At 39.0% G+C, this 21,391-nt stretch overlaps 1 protein-coding gene across 8 annotated transcripts in view; it reads right to left on the bottom strand.

Moving 5' to 3' along the window:
• The window catches only part of GREB1L (GREB1 like retinoic acid receptor coactivator), a 132,034-nt gene that overhangs the window by 59,862 nt on the left and 50,781 nt on the right, over positions 1 to 21,391 (bottom strand). For 5 of the 8 annotated variants that reach the window (XM_063167269.1, XM_063167259.1, XM_063167306.1 and 2 more), the window contains 3 exons: positions 15,504 to 15,604; positions 1,194 to 1,365; positions 688 to 885 (listed from right to left, as the gene is read on the bottom strand). In XM_063167269.1, the coding sequence (XP_063023339.1) occupies positions 688 to 885; positions 1,194 to 1,362 (367 nt within the window). In that variant the 5' untranslated portion in view covers positions 1,363 to 1,365; positions 15,504 to 15,604. Of the gene's footprint in view, positions 1 to 687; positions 886 to 1,193; positions 1,366 to 15,503; positions 15,605 to 17,836; positions 17,897 to 21,391 lie in introns of those variants that run through there. The other 3 variants (XM_063167296.1, XM_063167314.1, XM_063167289.1) reach the window with 2 other exon arrangements.

Below are 21,391 nucleotides of genomic sequence, written 5' to 3'. Positions count from 1 at the left end.
TTTGGGATAAGATGAACCAATCATATGAATTTTTCTTAGGCCAAGTAGGTACATGCATAATTAGCTGGTTCTTTCTTTGACACATTTAAACCCAAACAAATACAGTATATAGTATATAGTAATATAGCAAATAATTTTGCTCATCTTGAGCAACAACAAATCAGGGCAGTTCAGGGTAAGGAAGCAATGGCCAGCAGGCACATGGGGAAGACAAAACAGAAAAGCTTCCACTACCAACCTTCTTATCACCTCAGCAGCAGAAAGTACACTAAGCGTCCCCCATTTTATTTCTCCAAACTCTTCCTTCAGCCCATGGAAGCAACTAAATCCAGCTTTGCCAATGTTTCTGAGAATCACTTAGGGACAGATTGAGAACCAGCCATAGTGATGCCAACTCAGGTAACCTCTCTAAGGACAGTGACTCAATGAAAACCACAGACAAAAAAGGGGCTTTCAGGAACAAATGGCGTGCCACAGCCAGTTCTCAACACTACTTTCCAAGGATATACTGAACTTTATGTTCTCAAACAAGTCCTTATAACTGTATTTTGTCAGATCCATGGCTTTGACCAAACTGTGTTTTCAGACTTTCTAGCTCAAGAATTTGTAACTGCAGAGAGAGAATGCACATTATCATTAGAATCATACAGTAGTGAAGATCATACAGTAAAACACAAGGATACCAACCATCAGTAGTGCAAGACCCTTCCGGGGCAGGTTTTTGCGAGTATGGGATTGGTGGACTGCTTGAATCTGACATGTCTTCATCCTCTTCTTCATCTTCCATTTCATTAACAGTTTGGTTGGTAGAAAAGTCCAGGTTTCCATTTTGTGAATAGCGATGTACTAACTCTTTATCCAACTCTTCTACCTTTGGCTTCACATCTGAAGAATGAAAATAGAAAAAATAATAATATAAAAAATAATAATATAAAAAAAAAATATAGTAAAGATAAAAATAAACTAGAAAATTAAACTTTTCAACAGTATCTCCTTTTAATATAATATTTATCTCCTTTTAAAATAACCAGCATGCCATTATTTCCCCTTAATGATGCCCATGATTCAGATTTTGTAACACAATGAACTGCTGTGCAGTTTCTGCCTTTTTTTTTCTTTTTTTTTTTTTTTTTTTTAATGAAACACCCCCCACCCTTTTCAAGACACAGAAAAACAACTGAAACGGGCCATACTTTCATGGTTACCTTCCGGCAGGAAAGGAGGCTGGTCAGGATCCAGGTACAGCTGGGAGAAGACTGGCCGTGGGACAACGCTGCTGCATCTCAGAGAAGCTTCTATGGAGTTATGGAGAGCTTCCTCGAAACGGGCAGATTTCAGTTGCCCTGCATATGAATTCCCCATGATCTAAAAACACAAAGGAGACAGCTGATAAGGGGATGGGAATGATGGGAATGCCCATGCACAGAGAATTTACAAATGAAGACAGAGATCTCACTATCATTCATGACAGTGATATAAAGTCAGCAAGAAAATATGCTGTGCAAACAACATCTCTAACTAGCACCACACGTCAAGTGTTTCTCTCTCTGTCTGGCAGACTGCATCCTTCTGTTCCACCAAGCTTTTAGAACATCTCCAACACACTGCTCTGTGTCTTCTGGGTACACAGCCTCTCAAGAGCCTCAAGAAGCTGCCTGGCATAAAAAAAATTAATGGAGGATAGATAAAATCATCATTATTTGGGGTTTTTTAGGATATTCAGGGTAGAATATGAACAGTACATAACAAAAAAAAAAAAAATTAAAAATCAAGTTGGGCTTCATCAGTTTTTACCAAAGAGTGTTTACACCATTTTTCACTTGTCAGTATACCATTATTTGGAGAAAAACTTTACACAAAGACATCCAATAACTTGAATTTTTGCTCTTGTTCATATTAACTGAAATTACATGAAAGGTCAGTTTCTCTGTCTTTCAGAATCTCTTCACCTCCTGTCTTCAATGCAATACTGCGATTTACATGTAGTCTGACCTATCAAAGGATCTAGTTATAACAAAATATAACATAAAAAGACAGAAATAAATAACTTCTAAACCACATGCAGCAAATGCAGTGAAATGTCTTTCTTTGAAATTATGCTTTACACTCATAGAGTGATAACAATCATTTAAATATCTGCTTTAACAATTAATATTTCTATTTGTATCGATGATGAACTTAGGAACTTAATTAAATACTCAAGCACAAACAGACCTGTAGACCATTTCTTCTTCTTGGATGGTGTCACACAACCCAAAGACTGTTATATTTGTGCACCCAGCACTGGGATATGGACACTCAAATTTAAACATTTACTAACAGGGTGGCCATGGAAGGTTTTAAAATGAGCTAAGGGAGACTCACTGAAATATGAAATTTTTCACTTTGCTAAATCATTATTCAAACGACATTTGTTCCAAAGAAAAAGCAGTCTATAATTTTCCAATATTCAGAACACAAGACTGAACTTTCAGAGAAATTTATTTCAACAGAGAAAAGTTTTCCCCAGTAGCAATATTAAGGCTGCAGTAGCCTAAAGCCTGTCAGGTGCCTTTGAAAAAAAGAATTTATGGAAATCAGCTAAGTCTCTGAAATACTTATTTTGCTGAAATTGGTGACGATACTTCCATAAATATAAGTGAAGTCATGACAGATTATTATCAAATTTCATGCAATAAAATTTAATTTCTGTGCTATTTATGTCAGTTATGAGGTGCTTAAGGTAAGTTTCAGGATTGCATTAAAATTAAAAGACTTTAGTTAAAACGCCATAATGAAAATGAATCAACCTTCATGAATCAGAAAATTTGCAATTCCCACAGCACAAACTCTGCGTGAAGTCCGTTCATTCTCCATGTTTTCTACAGCCTACCTGTTGTATAAAATCTATGACAACTATTTTAATTTTGATGGGAAGCTATTAATAAAGCATAGCGCACACACAGAGCAAAAATGCTGGCAATTTAATTTGCTTCCCTGGCATCTCTACAAGGAGACTTGCCTGTGGATGGAGACTGCCACAGAGAAATGGTTAATGGTTAATGCTACCAGAGGATGTTTCTGGCCTGCCAAGAGAAAACAAGCTTGTTGGTGGAAATGCCAAGTAAAGAAAGGCTCGGGAAGCACAGCTGGTGTGAGTTCTGGTCCCTGCAGCGTGGGAGCAGAGCAGGAGGATGGCGTGCAGGGATGCAGGGATGTGCCTGTGCAGGACGGGGCAGGCAGAGGTGTCGGGCAGGGTGGCCCCGGCTCCTGCTGAGGAAGCTGGGAGCCCTGGAGAACTGCACGGGCAGCTGATTTCCTAACACTGCCCGAGGCCATTAGGGCAGCTGGGCCTCATTTGGAGCTCAATGGAGCCAGGGAGGGGAGAGGAGGTGGCAGGACCCTCCAGCAGTGAGCTGCTGCCTGGGTCAGGCTGTGCTTGATCCAGCCTCACCAAAACTGGAGCACCAATTCAAGGGAGTAACTCCTTAGTGTGTCTGCACTTGATTCTAGCCCTAGATGCCTGGTGCAATTAGGAAATGGTTAATTTTCCTCCTCAGAGTGTAAATGGGACCACACCTCAGCAGCAGCAGAGGAGACAGAAGAACATGCTGTAAATGGACTCCAGTGTGCTGAGGGGGCTTGAGGAGGCAGCAGAGCCTGGAGGAAAAATAAATTGATGGAATTTAAAGGAAGGGGAAAAAAAACAAACCCAACCAAACCACCAAAACCAAAGAACATTTCTCTTATTAAGACATGTATCTGCCATATCTGCATTTAAATATGACCAAAGCCAATGTTTTAACATAACTAAATTAATGTTTGTTGTTTAAAAATTACCCAAATAATATGTCTATCCAACATTCATATATGAGGTCATTTGGAAAAAAACCCCAACAAACCAACCCCTCTTGCTTTTCATAGTGAAATTAAGATAAAGTTTTCTTAAAATTCTGCCCATCTGATGATGCACCAGTGAGCTCAGGAGGATGTGGGAAAGACATTCCATTGTTGAGTTCATCTGAGACAATCTGACACAGTGACTGAGAAAACAGAGCTGGACTTGACTCAGGAGCTCCTCCCTGATCTCACAAACCTGCTTTCATGCTGCCAACTCTGGCACATCAGGGCTCACCCTCGTGTCCATTGCTCCACATCCAGCAACATGGCATGGAATTCTGCTGGAGCCAACCTGCATGCACTGAGACGTTTCCAGTGGGCAGGAGGTTTGGTGAGAGGGTAAATAATCATTTCCATATCTACCTGCACACTAATTGTAGCTAACTCAGCACAGAGCTGGTTAGATTCCTGGCAATGAGCCATCTGCACACCCCTAATTCAGTATTCCAGCCTTCACCTTTCCTTGTACCTGCACCACTGGATGGATCCCAGTGTAATTCTTAAGTTGCCTACTTCTCTTGGCAACCTTTTAAGGTCTGTTTTGGATTGAGCCCTAAAGAATGCTAGTATGTGCAAAGTGTATGTGCATTTAGCTGTATTTATACTTTTTCCTTCCCAAGCACCCTACCAAGGAAGGAGGGCCAATTTGGCAACACTCTTTCTAAGGCTTCCCCTCTACCACAACAACATTCTCACTGCACAGAGATGAATTTTATTTAATTTCCTCAAAACTTACTATGGGGATTAGAAGACATTATCAGAATTTAATAATTTCAAAATTAAATCTGAAAGAAAACATGAAATAATACGGGAATTTCCTAAAATTTAGATCACCCTCACCTCCAGGCTCTATCACTCTCAGTGTTCTTCTCTGAAAAGAGTCAGATACTAAAGCACCACCCAGCACATCTCCATTTCTGCTGTGCTTCTACACAGCAAACTTCCTAAACCCACTACAAGTCTTCTTTGTAGTGGCCCATCACTGAACTAGAGGATTAACCATGAGATTTACTGGAGTGAGAGCTGCCTTAAAACAATGCTGGAAGGCAGCTCTCACATTTCCATCTGTTTCCTTACAAAGATACATGAACAAGGCAATTGGGAAATTCCTCTAACCTGACCACAGGTAAAGGAGTATTATTTCAGTAGCTTTAAATAAAATAATATGGGCATTCATTGTGGAAAGCAAAACTACAATTACCATGATCTTCTATCAAGGCAGACAGAAATGGAAATAACAAAAGCAAAATTTCAAAGAGAATTGATTTTAACGCTGCATTACTTTGCTGTGTGGTGAAGGACTCAGGGAAATTCTAATCACTCTTTCAAAGCCAGAAGCTGAATTTACAAAAAGGCCTTGTCAATTCAAGCAAACAATCCTGTTCCATGTGCTCACCCAGGTTTCAAAAGATCTGTGCAGAAACATGACATGGGATGTTTGAGAAAAACCAGAGCCCAGGTCCAGCAGTGTGTAAGTACAGTAACCACTACCCACTTTGAGACAGGAAAAAAGGGGACTATGCTTCTTTGCATTAGGAAAAAACAAACAAACAAACAAACAAACAAAAAAAACCAACAAAACAAACAACAAACAAAAATAAAAGTCACCTCTGAAAAGTGGATCATGACTCAATAACTCCTGGGAGCCAGAACTGCACATTGAGTTGAAGGCTCTGCTAGTAAAAATATAATCAGATCATTCAGTACACCAGATACCACATATTTGGCCTCCAGGTGGGTCATGACCCCGGAGACTTTAAAGGAGAGGAACCGAACAGGAGGATGAGGGAGGGGTGAGTGTTGTTGTTATGGCTTAAAGCAATTTCACAATTACCTGATAGCGAATGATGAATCTGATGCAAACACCCTCCATTAAGTCAGCTCTATCAAGTCCTTACTTTGTGTTTAACCTAATAATGTAATTGTGTTCTCCAAAACACATAATCTGGCTTCTGATCTGGCCTACCCCACAGAGAAGTTTCTCTTCAAAGGAAAAGAATGCAAGTTCCTCCACAAAGGCACTGCCAGGCCCAGCACAGCTTCTGTATCTCAAAGGGTTATCTCAGGCAAAGAGAGAGCAGGCATCTATTTGTGCTGCAGAAAAACTGAACTGGTTGTTGCAGGTACAGCTAGTGTTTTTGATTGTTTACATCATTCTTAGTCATGTTCTGGGAGTGTTATTTTTTCCCATTAGAACATCACTAGGATGTACCCTGAACATGACAATAACAAATGACAATAACAAATATATATACTCACCAAAAGTGCACACTTCAAAGTCAAAAGTCTATGTACAGCATCAACAGTAGCATTCAGTGGGGAAGACTTATGTGTGACTCAAAACAAGATTGTAAGGTGGAGTAGAAGCCTTAATTCATAACCACTGTAAGATCCCTTTTTTTCTCTCTCCTCACAATCTTTTCAAAGTCTTGAGATTCTCATCCTGTTTTGTCTTCATTTAGGGATATTCAAACTCAACTGTAAAAGAGCTTACGATCTTGTGTAGCAAGTGACAGATAAATAACTCATTCACAATGTCTTTCAAGAGAAATTAATTATTAGTTTGGATTTACCCTATTTACAGTGCAGTTTCCTCTCATCTTTAATTTTAAGAAAATATTGTTTGCATCCAATACCATTTAGAGTCTCGTCATTCAGTCTAATGTTGCCACTACTGTGTAAAAGGAATGGGAAGGATTAAGAACACATATTTTTTCCTAACAAGGTTCTTTCTCTTATTGCTCAATTAATGGTATCTGTACTTCGGAGTATTGCATCAGATTATCTGGGATTTGGACAATTCCTTGCACAGAGACAGAAAAATGCATATACTACACAGCCAAATGCAGGATAGTGAAAGAGGGCAGCTGTTTCCCCACAACATCAAACAGAAAGCAAATCACCAGTGGTCATAATATGGAGACTGCTATGCCCTTACTGCTCCATCCCTTCCACCCCAACACTATTCCTACAGTCCTCAGGAACAGCTCACAAAATAATAAACATACTAAAGGTAAAATTAACACCTGGATGCAGGATGGTGTTACTAAGTTGAACTTACATGAATGAACTTCAAATCACTCCCATGTGATTTAAAGCAAAAATTAGGTCTGAATTGCAGTTTTAGAAATTCAGTGACCTGGGAGTTTTCAGCTTCACAGGATAAACCAGCAGTGATGTGACATTGAGGCTGGCAAAGGAAAACCACCAAAAAATAGCACTGAAACACCATCTCATCTCTTTTACCTCAAGTTTGAAATGTTTCTTTAGTTCTTTTTAACAGTGTTATCCACTGAGCTGTGCACACAAAGAGCAGTTTACTACTACGATCAAACACAGAGTACACTGAGACACACAATGGTACAGAAGGCACTGCAAGCTGAGCTCAAGTTTTACAAAATGGCACTGGCTTTACTTTTCTCCAGGTTATGGCTCTCACTCAGGAAAAAAAATGCTGCATTCTGGATGAGTTAAAAACCTTACAATACAGTGAGAGAAAAACTGGTGCAGCTAGTGCACCAACACATTCCTCTAGTGATGGCTGAGGTGATTTAAGATTAAGCATGTTCCAAGCTTCATTTGATGCCATTTCCTAAAAAAACCCCAGATGTAATAAGCAGATGAAGGAAAACATATAAAAGCTTTCAGGAGTTAATTACGTGGATTTAGCCCACTCTGACTGCAAAGCTTTTGGAGCCCTTTCAAATGGTTATGAAATGAGCAGATAAGTTACTGTGGAGGTTTTGTAGGGTTTTCTAAACAAATTAGTACAAGATGGAGCAAATCCTTTTATGCTGCAGGGACCTTTCACACTATACATAGGAAAAGGAATATTACTATGCACCCTTAACAAAATGGATACACTTCTCTTTCAATAGAAAAACCTTCAGGTGGGAAAAAAAGGGTTATCAACCTACAAACATCACTTTTGATTTTGAAGTTTAGGTAGTGTTAAAAGACTTCATTATTTTAAAAGGAGTATATGCTCACACAGTCGTGGCAGGGATGGCACAAATAAATCACCAAGGAGCAGTTTTGAAAATCCCAGCCTGCCTCCTTAAAACATGCATGCTCATACATAGCTTTCCCCACTTATGTTTTCTGTCCTAAATCAACAGGACTATTAACCACATTATTAATGCCAGTGCAATGCAACCAAATCAGCAACGATGCTTAGTCCTAGCTATAGGATCAAGGCATATTTTTGAAGTGTAATTTTGATTTTGCAATTAGTAGCAGACATGAATTACAATTTATTCTTCTAACAACCTGGCGTGTTCACACAGTCAGGCAGTTATGCTCGAATCAACTCTGTGCCCAGCAGGATTATGAAGCAGATCCTCCTGGAAACTCTGCTAAAGCACATGGAAAATGAGGAGGTGACTGGTGACAGCCAGCACAGCTTCACTAAGGACAAATTATGCCTGAAAATTTAGTAATCTTCTACAATTGGGCGAGAGTGGTGGGAAGGGACCCCATGCTGAGGGATGTCCCAGGCTTGAGAAGTGGTCACATGAAAACTTCATGAAGGTCCTGCACCGGGGTTGGGGCAATCCCAGGCCTAAATACCCCAGGCTGGATGGGGAATGGACTGAGAGCAGCCCTGAGGAAAAGGACTTGGGGGTGTTGGCTGACAAGAGGAGCAACATGACCCAGCCATGTGCACCTGCAGTCCCGAAGGCCTGCTGCATCCCGCTCTGTCAAACGCAGCATGGCCAGCAGGCCAAGGGAGGGGATTCTGCCCCTCTGCTCTGCTCTGCTCTGGTGAGACCCCATCTGCAGTGCTGCATCCGGCTCTGGAGTCTCCATCATACTAAGAATGATGTAAAGCTGCTGGAGCAGATCCAGAGGAGGGCCATGAATAAGATTAGAGGGCTGGAGCACCTCTTCTGTGAGAAGAGGCTGTAAGAGTTGAGGCTGTTCAGCCTGGGGAAGAGAAAGCTCCTAGCAGACCTCCAGTGCCTAGGACAAAGCTGGAGAGGGACTTCTGACAAGGGCAAGGAGTGACAGAACAAGAGGAAATGGCTTTAAGCTTAAAGAATATAGATTTACAGTAAGTATTAGGAGGAAATTCTTCACTGTGAGGGTGGTGAGGCTCTGGGGTTGGAACTAGATGGTCTTGAAGGTCGCTTCCAACTCAACCCATTCTATGATTCTATGAATTCATTTAGCTACCACTCTTAATAACACAGCAGATAAAATTAATATAGTATGTAGGCAATTAACATAATAAAACAAGAACAAATTTGTTCCTCAAATAATGTATTCAAACTCAGTAACTGTTCCCAAAGCAAATACATTTTGATTGAAATGTTGTTATTTTTATATACTTCTTGCATACATAAATGTTGAGTCATTCACTAACAACATATATTACGTTAATACACGGATCTTATTTTAAGTTATTAGCTAACAACTATATTTAGTAATTACCACTTAAAACAAACTATTCAGAAGCATTAGAGATATAGAATCTATTTAGGTAGTTTACAAAAATCTATGAAGTAAATTATATTCTCAGATGCACCCATTAATTTAAAGCTTTGTTTCTAATTATGATTTAATGTTAATTTCAAGAGAACACTGTCTAATATTCCACCATTAAAAAAAAATTCTATAACTGGGAAGCTCAGTGAATGATCTTTCTAAATAAACAGAAATCTGTGCTTGTCACCAATTTTAATGCTGGTAATTATCACTAATTGCTGACTTTTATGAATTAGATTTTTGTTTGGGTTTTTTTTTTTTCCAGCTGCTTCTATCCTGAGAAATTGAAAGGCAAAGTCACCAATGTCTCAAAAGAGCCTTGTAATGCCATAAAAACAAGCAATCACAATGGCATCTCAGCTGGCATTGCTCGTGAAAATGAGAGGAATGATCATCTATTAAGCACTTTAGGATGGGGCACCTAGAAGCTGAGCACTTCACCTACAATCCCAGGCACACTTAGAATGCCTTATCAATTGAGTTTTTGGACCAACTCTTCATCACAACTGGACTAACAAAGATCCCCATATGAAGCTAATGATATTGAAGTAATTTCCAGCCACTGAGTTTGCTCAGCTTGTTTGTGTTTCATTTTTTTCCTGCAAGTTGTCTCTACACCAGTTCTCCTGATCTGCTTTCAGAACTCAGTATTCTTCATATTCACTTGCCTGGTGCTGCCTTCAGTAGGACTATGGAGTAGGACTGTGCATTAGGGCTTAGCATACATTTATGTGCTATTTATTTTTTTATGTAAGTAAATTATTGTAAATCCTTAGGCCACTGGGCTGCAAAATTTAAAGTTTTAAACATCACAGCATATGCTAATTATTTATTGTAGGCAGAAGGTACCATTTGCGTAGGAACTTATGCTTGACATTTTTAAAGACTGCTCACCAAGATGACACTACTTGATAGGAAACAGAAAAAAACAAAACCCTATTAAGATACAGAAAATGGAAGCTAAAATGTAATCCATTTTGACACATCTCAACACCAGATTGTACAGCATTAAAAAGAAAATCCTTAATAAAGATAACTTTAGATTTGTATATCTACAATAAAAGTGGTTTTCCCCATGTTCTTTTCTTTTCTTTTGTTTCTTTTTTAAACTTTTCTCATGTGAAAATGCTGCTAAATAAGAGAGGAAAATATCTTTTTATTGCCAAGCAATATAAACAAATCTCTATTCATTTCACAGAGACATTAGTGGTTCTGAAAGTTCTCAGTTCTCCGAACACATACAAACTGACACTAATAAAAATAAAACTTTCTGAATAATAGCCATAATGGTAATACAGATTACATTGGCTCTTAAAACTTTCCAAACAAAGATGACCCAATTCTTCACAAATACCCACTTAATACTTTCTTTTTCCACCATATTCATCTTATCTGATCCATGTTCTGGTTTCTGACAGCTGCAACAGGCTAAAAATAAAGCCCTGGAGTAAAACGTTGTTGACTCCAACCTTTCCTTTGCTGCAAGCAAACTTTTTTCCCCCATGAAGCTGGCAGAGCTGGAGATGTACCATGGCACTTCTTCAAATATGCAACTTGAAAGTAATTTCAGGATTACCAATAAAAAAAAAGAAAAAAGAAAAATGACTTTATGACTCTGTATAAAGGGTAACACCCTGCATCCAAGTGAGTCACACATGGCATTTCCCCCTTCTGCTTCACTTGTAAAGTGCATAATTCTGCCAAAAGCACCATCAAGCTTTGTTCCTCTCCCTCTTCAGATAGATTATTGAAAGAATCCCTAACACAGATTTCTAGATTTAAAAATAAAATTTAATCAAGAAGAAATAAAGTCAGTCTTAAGTAATTAAACTAGCCTTCACTAATGCACTTGGATAGAAGGTTAGGTAAGCTGTTGGTTCCTCACATCCTCTGAAAAAGGACTGTTTTTCTCTCTATAGCCCAGTCTGAAAACAGGCAAGCCTGAACAAGAGTTCTTCTCAGTTTTACAAGGCTTAGTCACCCCTAAAAAGGAACCAGCAAAGGTGGAAATGAGCCCCTCTTCTTCCACAGAGGCTTGTGTCAAAATGTTTTTCAGGTTCCCTCAGAGCACGTACCTGCACAGCTTTTCCAAAAGTACCATTTTCAAATAAGTCAAAATGATCATGCTTCTGCTGTTTTGGACTCAAAATATGTTTTAGACCAGAACAAGATTTTTCTTATCTGAAGCTCCCATGTAGCCACTAGATAGAGAGGCACATCTAACATTTCTGCAGTCACTTTCAGCCCATTTTCAGCAGAGACAAGAAAAGACCAACACAGCAAAGCCAGCTGCTTTCATGGCCACTTCTATGCAGAAAACAATGCTCTGAACAGACAAGAAAACCCTCTATAGGTCAAAACCGTAACAATCTGCTTAAATCCACAAGTAATGTCAATTTAATATCAATCAGACACTTTTTTCAACTTCCCTGCTGGTGGGAAACTGTGTCCAAAGTTTTCATAGATAATTTTAGTGGAAATGAACTTCCAAGTGCAGAGTGCTTTGTAGAGTTCTTCCTTTTCCACAACATGTGTTTGTCACGTGTCAAAGCTGACTCTACTTTCTCCCCTCCCCAGAATACCACAAATTCTTCTGAAAAATAAACAAAGTCCTGTCCAGAATCTCCGAAATTACCAGAGGCAACCCTGTTTGAGATCAAAGATGCACATCACTGTTGCACCATCTGGAATATTCCAGATTTTAGTTAGGATGAAATTTTCAAGAAATAAGCAATCAACAGAACAACACTTGAACACCAGATCCAGGGATATGACTAAAAAAGAAGAGTTTTGACATACAAGCTACCTTTTCTAGATACTTAGGAATCTCAAAAGTTGTTTGTGGGATAAATGTCCACAAATGACATTTATACAACACCATTAGGAAAAAAACCCCACCTTTGTCTTTACTAAAAACAGAAATCCAAAAATTCAAATCACATACTATTAACACTTAATAGGAGAAGGAAATAATTTTCAATTTCTAATGCTTATATTGCTCTGTAATGGAACTAATCAACCACTATAATAAATTTGGGGGGGGGGGGGGGGCGGGGAGGGGCAGCTGTGTCTTACATGAAAAAAAATTGTAATAAAATATTTGACTTGTTGGAGGCATTAGATACACTTCTGTACTTTTCTCTCCAAAATATTAATGATGTTTACAGGGTGGACTTAATTTACATGCAACATAAGCATGCTAGCACAGGCAATTTTAATTCCCAAAGCTGCTGTTACGGTTTAATGAGATAGTAACACAGAATATTTACATGTTCTACACATTCTTGATGGCATGCACATAAAACTTCCAGTAAATCCTGACACTCAAGAAACTAATACTCAAAATATTTTTCTGTGACTGTTGCTACAGCAGAATATAAATACTATCCATAAAATTCTCACTGTGGGTGAAAATCTGCTTTAAAAATTTTTTAAAAACTCAAACCCCTCCTAAATAAACAGTTTATAAACACAGAACAATTTTCTCCAGTAGATGAGAAAAAATATATAATCACACATCTAAGCCTATTTTATGTACTCTGAGTAGTTAAATTCTGAAGTTACAAACAAAATTAGGCAATACAGCTCTAAGCAGTTTAATTATACAGATATAGCACTTAATTCCACATAGATATATATGTAAAATGTGATAGTCATTGTCTGTAGGGATAAAGCTGAAAATAGTCTCAGACCTCTCATTGAATTCCTACAGCAGAAGCCAGAACAATCTCATTGATAAATAAATCACTTAATCCTTTCTTCATTTGCCATCACCCTATTGCAAAAGCATGAAGCTGAAGCCCAGAAAGTCAAAGCTAAAGCCTGACCTTCCATCTCTATCCTCTCTGGCTGCTCCCTTGTGTACCCCTCAAACACATGCCATCATTTCCTGATGAGTTTAGAAGGGGTTATCAGGAGAATTTCAGGACATGTGTCAGTTTTGTGGCAACCTGAATGCTATACAAACATCTTCTGTGTTTAATAGGCGATTTGTATTTTAGTAGGTTTATCCATTCCCGACTTTATTTGTTTAAAGGTGCCTTAACCTTGACATAAATCAATGCTAGGCATCTGTATGGAGTACTGAAGAGTTTAAAAATTAAACTCTACAAAGAGCTCTACTTTGCAAGAAGGTTTCTTTCAAAAATAAACCAAACCAACTTGTCAACTTCTTTGTTCACTTCCCCCCACCTTGAAAATTATGCAGTTTATTCTTTTTTTTCCTCTCCTTACAGAGTTCTTCTACAGATCACGATGAAACACCAGGCTGGTCACTATAAAAACACCACAACCACCACCACTGGCTCCCAAGTACCTTTTTCTTCCTAATACAACCACGAGTGTTTGTGTAAGACAGCAGGGCCAGCGAGTCAGAGGCTCCGGGTCATGCCTTGCAGCAGCCCCCCCTTCCAAAGGAAAACAAAAAGCTCTGAACCTTTTCTGCCACATGCCCAGTCCTTCCCCCACCACCTCTGTGCTGAAGACGGCCATTATTACATTTCCTTTCGGGTTATTTACAAGGTCTTGGCTCTGACATTGATTTCTTATCTGTTTCTATGACAAACGTTAAGTGTTAATAAGCTGTCCTTTTAAAGAAAGATAATGCTAAACAAATTATAGGAATTAATTACCCCAAGCCTATTCTTTATTTTTTTTTGTCCTGAGCATTGAAACAAGAATAGTAAAAGTTACTCAAGACCAGAAAAAACCACACTTTTCCCCCTGCCTTTTAATAAGTGTTAGCAGATTAAAGGAAGTTACACTTTAAACCAGGAGGTACCCTGAAAATCTAAAGCAAATTTGTCAGGGAATACAGAACAACCAGGCAGGCACAGCTCCCTTATGAACAGTTTTGTAAATTATAAGTGAAGAGTTACTTATTACTTTTTCAGATAATTTGTTCATGGTTTAAATTTTAGGGTAAAGTGTGAAAGTTTCAGAAATCTTTTCAGTTACAGAACCATTAAAATTATAAACATTTGGGATCCCAAAGTACACTTCTACTCTAACTGTCCTTTCAGACCTGCATTGACTGCACTATAATAGCTGCCAACATTTGGTAAGGATTAGCCTTTCATTTAGACAAAAGCAAGCATTCCTTAGCTAAATCAGCACTTTTTGCCATCAGACTCATAAAACCTTTTCACAACACAGATTTTCAAGAGAATCCTTTAGGGTTTTAGGATGCTGCTCCTTTTACTAAGTAACAAAATACACCCCAGGGTGTCTCATTGACCGCACTCAGCTGTCCTTTGACCTCCGCAATTGTTCAGCCTAACTTCAGGGCCACAGAATCTGCCTTCCCCCCCCATCAAAAAGGCTAATGTTGCTTCCTCCTAGCACCTGGCCAAGCAAAATCCTGGAGGTTCCCCCCTCTTCCAGATTTATGCCACGTTCCAGATGCTGCCAAGCAGAATGTTCCTGCGGGCAGGTTTTGGGAGCCCCCAGGGCTGTGCAGAACCTGGGCTGTGGCCATGACCCCCTTGCTCTGCTCAGGGCTGCCCTTGCCCCCAGGGATACAACAGGTCATAAAGCAGGAATAGATCTTCAGCCTTCTGGGTACACTGGCTATTTAAATGCAGCAAGAAACTATGTGAGCCCAATATTGTGTACGGAGGCAAGCCTCCCCCCCTGAGAAGTCAGGGAAAAAAAGACCTGTGAGAATCTCAGTTGGAAGCACAAATCTACCCCAATCATTACCAAGATCTGCATTCTTCTTCCCATTTGTTTTAAACCCTTTGAGAGGACAAATAAACAAACAAACATTCACCCTCCAAGTGCATAAAACATATATTTAACTAGTTGCTTAGGTATTTGCAGAGCCTCTAAGCAAAATAGCAGAAGAATATTGTTACAGCTTCAAAAGAAGTGTCATTAAATAATGAAGTTGACCTCACTGCGGGTATATAAGAAAAACATGGAAGCACAAATCAGCCCTCTGTTGAAGGCTTTTTGATTATATGAACTGAATGTCATGATTTTTTTAAAGAACTTGGACATTTTACACGCCTGAAGCAAAAATAAAATCATGATTTACAGTCCACACAGCTCCTAAAATGCAGTCAATGGAAATGAAAGCCGAGATGCTGATCACAAACATACAGTGTATTGTCTATTAAGAAAGGCAAGTACGGTACCTTCTCAGATTCCTTTCAACCTATTTGAAATGCAGTCATGATTAAAGGATGCAGCTAAGAGTTTGTGAAGCCTTGCTGCATTGTTTAAAACTCCTGACCACCTGAAAAATAAAAAGGGAGAAAATAATCAGAATTACTCATGCCAGCATATAGTTTATAACGAGACAAAAAACCTTCCTGTGGAAACCTGGCCTAGGGTGAAGAAAGGAGCACCAGTGACTATAAAAAGCACATTTTTCTTTAGAGGAATACTTGGTTGAAAGTGCTTGGTTGCTTCTCTATATTCTACCAGAAGTCCAAACTCAGAATTTGCACATTTTTGGCACTGAAGTCACTATATGACAGATTAGGAATTTACCACATTAACATGACAAAGTTAACTGTTGTAGAAACATTAAAAAATATATAATAATGCAGATAATGCAGAAGCAATTATTTTACTATTTATAAAGAAACAAACTAAATGGGTGAGCAGTTATCTGTCCTGTAGATCAATGTTCCAAATTAAATCAGAATTAGCTGGTTGCTCTCCTATCTGTCTTTCCATAAAAATATTGAAGGGAAAACATTACTAATAGAAATTGCACTTAATAAAAGAAAATACACCCTAAATATCCCAAGGAATGGTAAAAATGGTGTAGCAAGGAGCAAGCAAAAGAGTAACTTCTAAAATACCTAGGGCTGTACAGAACACCAATTAACATCAGGAAAAGATTTAAATTAAGTTGTCATTGAGTGGACTTTGACAAGACTTTCTTAGGCAGACAAACTGCTTTGGTTTCTCAATAGCAACAGACCATATTTTGCCAAAAGATTTAAAGGAATTTTCCCTGGTGCTCGCAGATGGGATTTTAAGGCTTAAAGCTGGGACTACAGGCACAGGCCCACTGGCAAAACCAGAACTCAGCTGTACACCCCAAATTCAAACACCAGGTTTTAAAATTAACGCCCTCAAAGCTTCCTCCTCCTCCTCTCAATTTTAAGCGTCAGCCTGTTTAAGAGAGCAGCTGTATTGCTCTCCTCTGGCTCAGGGAAGGTTTTGGGCAGGATTGTTGTGTCCTGAAGGAAGGCACTAAACAGCTCTATTGCCAGGGAGCACCGATGCTGCCCCCACGTCCATCCCTGCCACGCTGGCAGCGTCTCTGGAGCAGAGGGACAGCAGGGATAACACAGAGCCCCCGACCAAACTGTAGGGCTCTGCACAGCCTGCAGCCACTGCAGAACGTCAGTAATCCAATTCCAACTGCTCCTGGCTCTGAAATTGCTATTTTTCAGACACGTGCTGAACATTTCACCTGCTAGTAATGACATTTTTGTATTTTCTTCTAATTACACTCAAAGCTAAGACCTTTGGCCCTAGGCCACAGACCTCTATTCAGGCTGCACACATTCTCTTAAAGGCCCTGAGCCTTTGTTGTCACTCTCAGTCTTTCATCTATTATTTATATCCATTGAGAAGAGAGATACTCCACCATTTGTGAAGCTTTAAAGCTTCTAATCATCTTAATTTCTTCGCCTTTCAACCAGTGCTTCCCCTTATGGACCAATGCCAACAGTGTGACAAAATAATTTTTCAAGCCAAGATCCTCCTGGACCCTTCCCAAACCTTGACACACACTGGGCTGTGAGTGCCTTTTGTCCTTTGCTGGCTGCTTTTGCAAACACAGACCTTTGCTCAGCTTAGGGGTGGGGGGTGCAGATCTGCTTGTCAGAGCATTCAAGGGAGTTTTCTTGGGGTTTTTGTGTTTTTGCACCATTTTCTCTCTGCTAAAAACTCTAACTCAATTAGTACAGCTAAATCAGAGATGCTGTAGGGAACTTTATCTCTTTTAAAAATATTAAATACCTTCTTAAATGCCATCAACCATGAATTTTAAGTTTCCTTTTTTTTCCCAAAAGCTAAACTGCTGATTTTTATACTGTTATGTGCCCACTCAGAAATTACAGATAATCACACAACATTTAAGACACATGAAATACCACTGACCCTTTTCCTGAATATTGACAACATTAATTTGCCCTGACCATATAACATAACATGACAAAAAAAAATGTTTTTCATCTTATGTTCAGGTCATCTCCTTCTTATCCTTCCTTATTTGCAAATGAAATAGGAAACAAATCAACAGCATTTTTGCCAAGATGCAGAAGATCTCCTCAGAATTCATCAACCATCAATCTTCATTGCCAAGACCTGTGAGATCTGCTAACGTGACCCACATCTTGGCTCTTTCTTCCACTATGGTCTGCCTTACTTTTGATTTTTAACAGTGCTTCCTTGTTGCCTGTCTCCTCTGAAGACCCCCAACCCCCACGTCTTTTCTTATTTTTACCATTTGCTTCAACCAGCAGTTCACTTGAGACTCATCCATCTTACAATGCCCAAAGTGACAGATGCTCTCAGGAATGACCATACTGTTGAGGGAACAAAAGATAACATCACCTCTAGGAACTCCAGGAGAAATACAACTTCAGCCCTGAGACATGGTTATCCTGGCAGAGACAGCACCATAAACCTCTCTCAAGTGAAAAAAACCCCAATCAACAACTGTGGGGAAAAGGAATCTGACACAATTACAAGGAAAAAGAGTATTCTTTCCATCCTAAGCTGCAGTTAGTGGTGTGGATGACCTTTTTATTTTCTTTTTTTTTCCCCTAATACCCCACTGAAGAATTTTGTAGAATTTACTTGTGACAAAATCAAGAGGAGGAGAGAGAATGGAGAAAATTCACACAAATAGTGTTTCAGGACCCCTACAGACTTGAGTGGAGGAAGAAAGCACTTGGGAACAGCTTCAGCAGAAGGTCACACAAGTCCTTTGCCAAAACACAGACATTACCTTGTTAAAATCTACACATCCTACAGACCAGCTGTTGCTCAGTTAAATTCCACAGGAATTCAGAATCATCATGCAAGCCTGTGCCCTTGAAAAATGCATACTGTAACCAGAGTAAGATTACTTTAATGTCACAGCTGCTTGATAAACGTGTAATCTGCAAGTAAAAACCCCTCAGTGTTTTGACATTTGAGCATGCAACACTTAAAAACAAAGTTAAATTAGAATGATAGTTTTTCCAGCCAACACCCACATATCCAGCTATGGAGTGATGCCTGTCCCTAAACAAAAATCTGTCCTCTATGCTTGTAAGACTGAACTAAAAAATGCTGATCCCAAAATTCTCCATCCAGTCAGTGGAACAGGACTTTTTGAAGAGTCCTGGGTGGTAGAAAATATTACTTAAAAAAAAAAAGGAAGGTCATATTAGCTTTTCCTGGTGATATATTTGCCAAGGTGACACCACAAATGCTGAGAACCCCTTGTCTGCAGTGAGATACAAAGAATTTCCCTGTCTCTCAGTAAAGCTTTAAACAGCATCTCATGTTCAGTTTCCAAACCCTTCACTTCATGAAATAACCCTCATTGCAGTACATGAGACTGGGAACATGTGAGTTGTACAAATGTAAAGTTAGAGTTGTAAAATAAAATGGGGGGCCTGATAATCAAACATCTGTCCAGTGTAAAGTCAGGGAAAAACTATAACATGAACTTCTTAAGATTTATTGATTGATTTTATTCAGCCATATTTATTAATTTGTGATGAGGTATGATTTTAGGTCCCCATTCTGATGTAGAGTGTTTCTGCTGTGCTCTCATAGCAGATAACATCAAACTACCAGACTGTAAATGCAGAATTAAAGTATAAATACACCATTTTTAAAAATAGGCCATTTTCCCACAGTAGGCCGTTCTGCAGTACCATTTTGGACATCCAACACAAAGAAATTAAACTAAAAACCACTTTGGTCTTTCCTAAAGAGGATCCCAGTTCTGGGCCTCAGACCACCTTTAGAGTTCCTCTCCCATTCTGAGCCCCTGAGTGATCTGACACCACAATCTCTGACAAAATCCCCTTAAGTTGGGAAAAAAATGAACAGGAAAATCTACAGAAGACCATTACTGGTCTATGACTGAAAAAGTTTTGTGCAAGACTCTGCTTTCCACCTCATATCTCAGCAACTGGCAGGGTTCAAGGCATACTGCAATCACCAAGAAAAAAAGAAATGAGAAGATTGCCTCTGGGGGATGTACTGGGACATTCTGCTGAGGTACCTGAACCCACAAACACCACTATACCTTGAGTGTCACCATGTCCAGAACAACTTTCTGAAGCTCCTTCCAACCCAAATAAATCAAATAAGTAAATAATGATGTCTGCACTGAACATCCTCACAGGAAAAAAAGGCTTGAAAATATTCAATGCTTTCACCCAAAACACTTGAAGATCTTGGCATCAGATATGATGAAAAAGTAGTAAACTGTATCCTGCCTTAAGAAATCTGTACTCTGCATCCAAATGGGCATCTTATCAAGCAGCCAGCCCTTACACATTTTATCTCCAAATATTTATCACAGTAGAGGGAAGTATTTATAATTAATATGCAATCCATCTTCTGCATGCTGCTGCTTTTAAACAAGACAAAATGTGAGTAAAAGGTCAAAGCTACTAGAAAGGGCCTTGAAAAAAACCTCTGCTATTACAACCATTTTGCTGGAAGAGACAAAGTGTAAAATAGATTACTGGAGCCAAACTCCATATGGAATAGGGCAGACCAAGGGTACTGATCCAAACAGCAGTGAACAGTACCAGACCTGTCAGTATTAATGTGTTTGGTAACTCTAGACTGATTTGAAAATCTCTCATTCCATGAGATTTACATTTTCCAATTGAAGCTGAGCATTTTTACATGCATCTGTGCAAAATCAGTTCTCATTCAATGCAATTTTAACATGGAATGACTGAAAAATTGATAATAAACTTACAGGTAACTTCTGTCATTACCATTAAGTTATTGACACTGAAACATGACCTTGAAATGACAGCTTCATTAATGCAAGTTTTACCAGGGAAGGTTGCAAAAAGCCCTGATTAAATTAACTACTTTTAAACACAATAGGATCAATATGTATGCAGAGAATGTACACCCCCATGGCAAGTTCTGCTTGCTTGATTGATCAAAAACAAAACAATCCTGTGGCTTTCCAGATCTCAGCTGGTGCCAGAAATCCACATAGAAAAAAAAAAATCCATCTAAATGAAACTCTGAAAAGGTTTACCCTTCACTAGTCTATTTGCACTTCAAAAACTCCTTAAGTCCTTCAGCTAAACCCCAGGGTTGAACCATTTCAAAAATGAGAGGGGGATGGCCATGATTTATCTTCTTTCTGTGCTCTGGACAGAGCTGTAAAATCTGCCTGCTGGTGTCCCTGTGTGCTACAGGCTCCGTTTCATGAACCTTGGACACTTACCCATTTTAGTTAGAAACAACTCTGCTCAATTCCTTACTGCCCTTTATTTCCTTCCATCAGACACAAGTACCATTTATAAGGGAAAACTTTCATTTTTGGGCACCAGCATGCAAGCTGATTAAGCTAAATCAGCAAAATGGCCAAAATTAGCATTTTAAAAGAAAATATAGCAGATCTTATTCATACCTGTAAGGACTGGCTGTTGCCTTAGTGAACTTGTGCTCATGAACACTTGTTTAACAATCTAATTTAAGCCTATCCCTTATATTTACTAGTACCAAACACATTTTTAGCAATAGGCTCAAATAATTTTCTGTTTGTAGATAATCAATGTGTTAGGTCACCCAGGATGCATTTTCCAGGCTTCTGTACTTCAAGGTACATTACCAATAGAAGGAAAATGGAGATTTCATGGGTCACAAACTTCTGCATCACGAGGACCTTCAGTGCTGCTATCAGCCTAGTAAAACTGAATCAATACACTCTTGTACTGAATCAATACACTCTTGTTTTATTTGTCTACTATTAAAACCACTGCACCCAAATTTCTACAGGGTTGGCTTTTTTTCTGAAGCAAAA

This window comes from Melospiza melodia, chromosome 1, assembly GCF_035770615.1.
Source record: "Melospiza melodia melodia isolate bMelMel2 chromosome 1, bMelMel2.pri, whole genome shotgun sequence".
NCBI classification, from domain to species: Eukaryota; Metazoa; Chordata; class Aves; order Passeriformes; family Passerellidae; genus Melospiza; species Melospiza melodia.
Note: the sequence above shows the minus strand (reverse complement) of the source record. Positions and strands in the feature narration are given on the sequence as shown.